Genomic DNA, 1380 nt, shown 5'->3' on the forward strand with positions numbered 1-1380 from the left:
CATTTTACATAATAGCATGCATATTTTGACTTTTTTTTATTTAAAGAAGAAACCAAACCTATGTATAGTTGAAATTTGAGGCTTTATGTGATTTGAGGAAGATTGTTGTGGATGATTCTTAATTTGAGGAAGATTGTTTTTTGCTTGTTAATTCATATAAAAATATGACATGCAGTTGCTATTCAAAACATCATTCATTCATGTAAATTGAGTTAATCGTAACTAATAATCGCAATTACAATTTCAAGGGAATAATCGACAATTATGATTTTTGTCATAATCGTGCAGCCCTAAGTGACAATCATTCCTATTTAAACAGAACCTGGAAGAAGGTTATGAATCTTTTTATCACTCTTCAGACACTCGACATGACTTCCTAGGTATAATTCAGAGGGTTGTCATTAATGTAGAAAATGTAACACCTTGCTTGTATTTTTCAATAGCAGTGTGAAAAAACAGCACTTACCAACCACCAGCAAGAACGTTCCCGCACCACAATCAACAGCAGGAGACAGTTTAGAGGTGTATCGATCCATTCCAGTTTCTCCGTCTGAATTGACTGCAAATATCATCCAGGGGTTTTCAATTTCACCTACACTTACCCAGCAAAAAAAAAACACTCCAGTTTGACATCCTGTAATCATAATAATTTGCACCGCGCACATAATTTCCCCCCACCGTTTTCATTCAGATTAATCCCTCTTCATACACGGACGATTTACACAAACTCGTTCACCCGTGTGCTGACTTCAGCTTGCACAGGAATCATCGAGAGCCATCCTGTTGATTAGGATTACGTGACAGCCCGTAGCGTCAAACTGTCCTCCTCATTTCATATAGCTTCTGTTGGTTCCTGGAGCTTCATTATAGCAAGATATGCCAGAGAAAATGTGTCAAGATCGAGTTCTAGAATGTGTCACACTGTCACTGTTGCAAACCTATCATAAACAGGCATCTGTCACAAATTGTTAGATATTGCAGAAGATACTGTGCATGAAACTCGGCATCATGTGAGTACATTGAACACAAAGTAATGCATTTGGATGCTAAGAAGCAAATGTTGGCTGCTGCTTGCCTAAAATACTCAAGAGTGCTATTTTGTATTAACAGAAAGCTGTTCCTGCAGTCTATTTGATGAGATATGATATATTCAGTGCCCATATTTAATTTTCAGTCATCACTGTTTGTGGTTTGCATTATTACATGTCTGAATTTCTCTTAAAATGAAGCATCAGGGGGTGACTTTGTACGCTACTGCAACAAGTTATATCAATATTATAGACCAAAAATAGTCTCAGAAAAAAATAGACTTCAGAAAATTTCAATCTTTATTTGAAATCTACAAACTGGAATGTTTGATTTGGAATAGTGCGCAAGAGT

The 1380-nt window shown here is 36.3% G+C and overlaps 1 protein-coding gene across 1 annotated transcript in view; it reads right to left on the reverse strand.

Moving 5' to 3' along the window:
- Positions 1–566, reverse strand: part of opn8a (opsin 8, group member a) — a 15760-nt gene extending 15194 nt beyond the window's left edge. The window contains exon 1 of the mRNA XM_016474232.1: positions 467–566. Within this exon, the coding sequence (XP_016329718.1) occupies positions 467–536 (70 nt within the window). The 5' untranslated portion in view covers positions 537–566. The remainder of the gene's footprint in view (positions 1–466) is intronic.
- Positions 567–1380: the final 814 nt, after the last annotated feature.

This window comes from Sinocyclocheilus anshuiensis, unplaced genomic scaffold (genome assembly GCF_001515605.1).
Source record: "Sinocyclocheilus anshuiensis isolate Anshui unplaced genomic scaffold, SAMN03320099.WGS_v1.1 scaffold1049, whole genome shotgun sequence".
Taxonomy (NCBI): Eukaryota; Metazoa; Chordata; class Actinopteri; order Cypriniformes; family Cyprinidae; genus Sinocyclocheilus; species Sinocyclocheilus anshuiensis.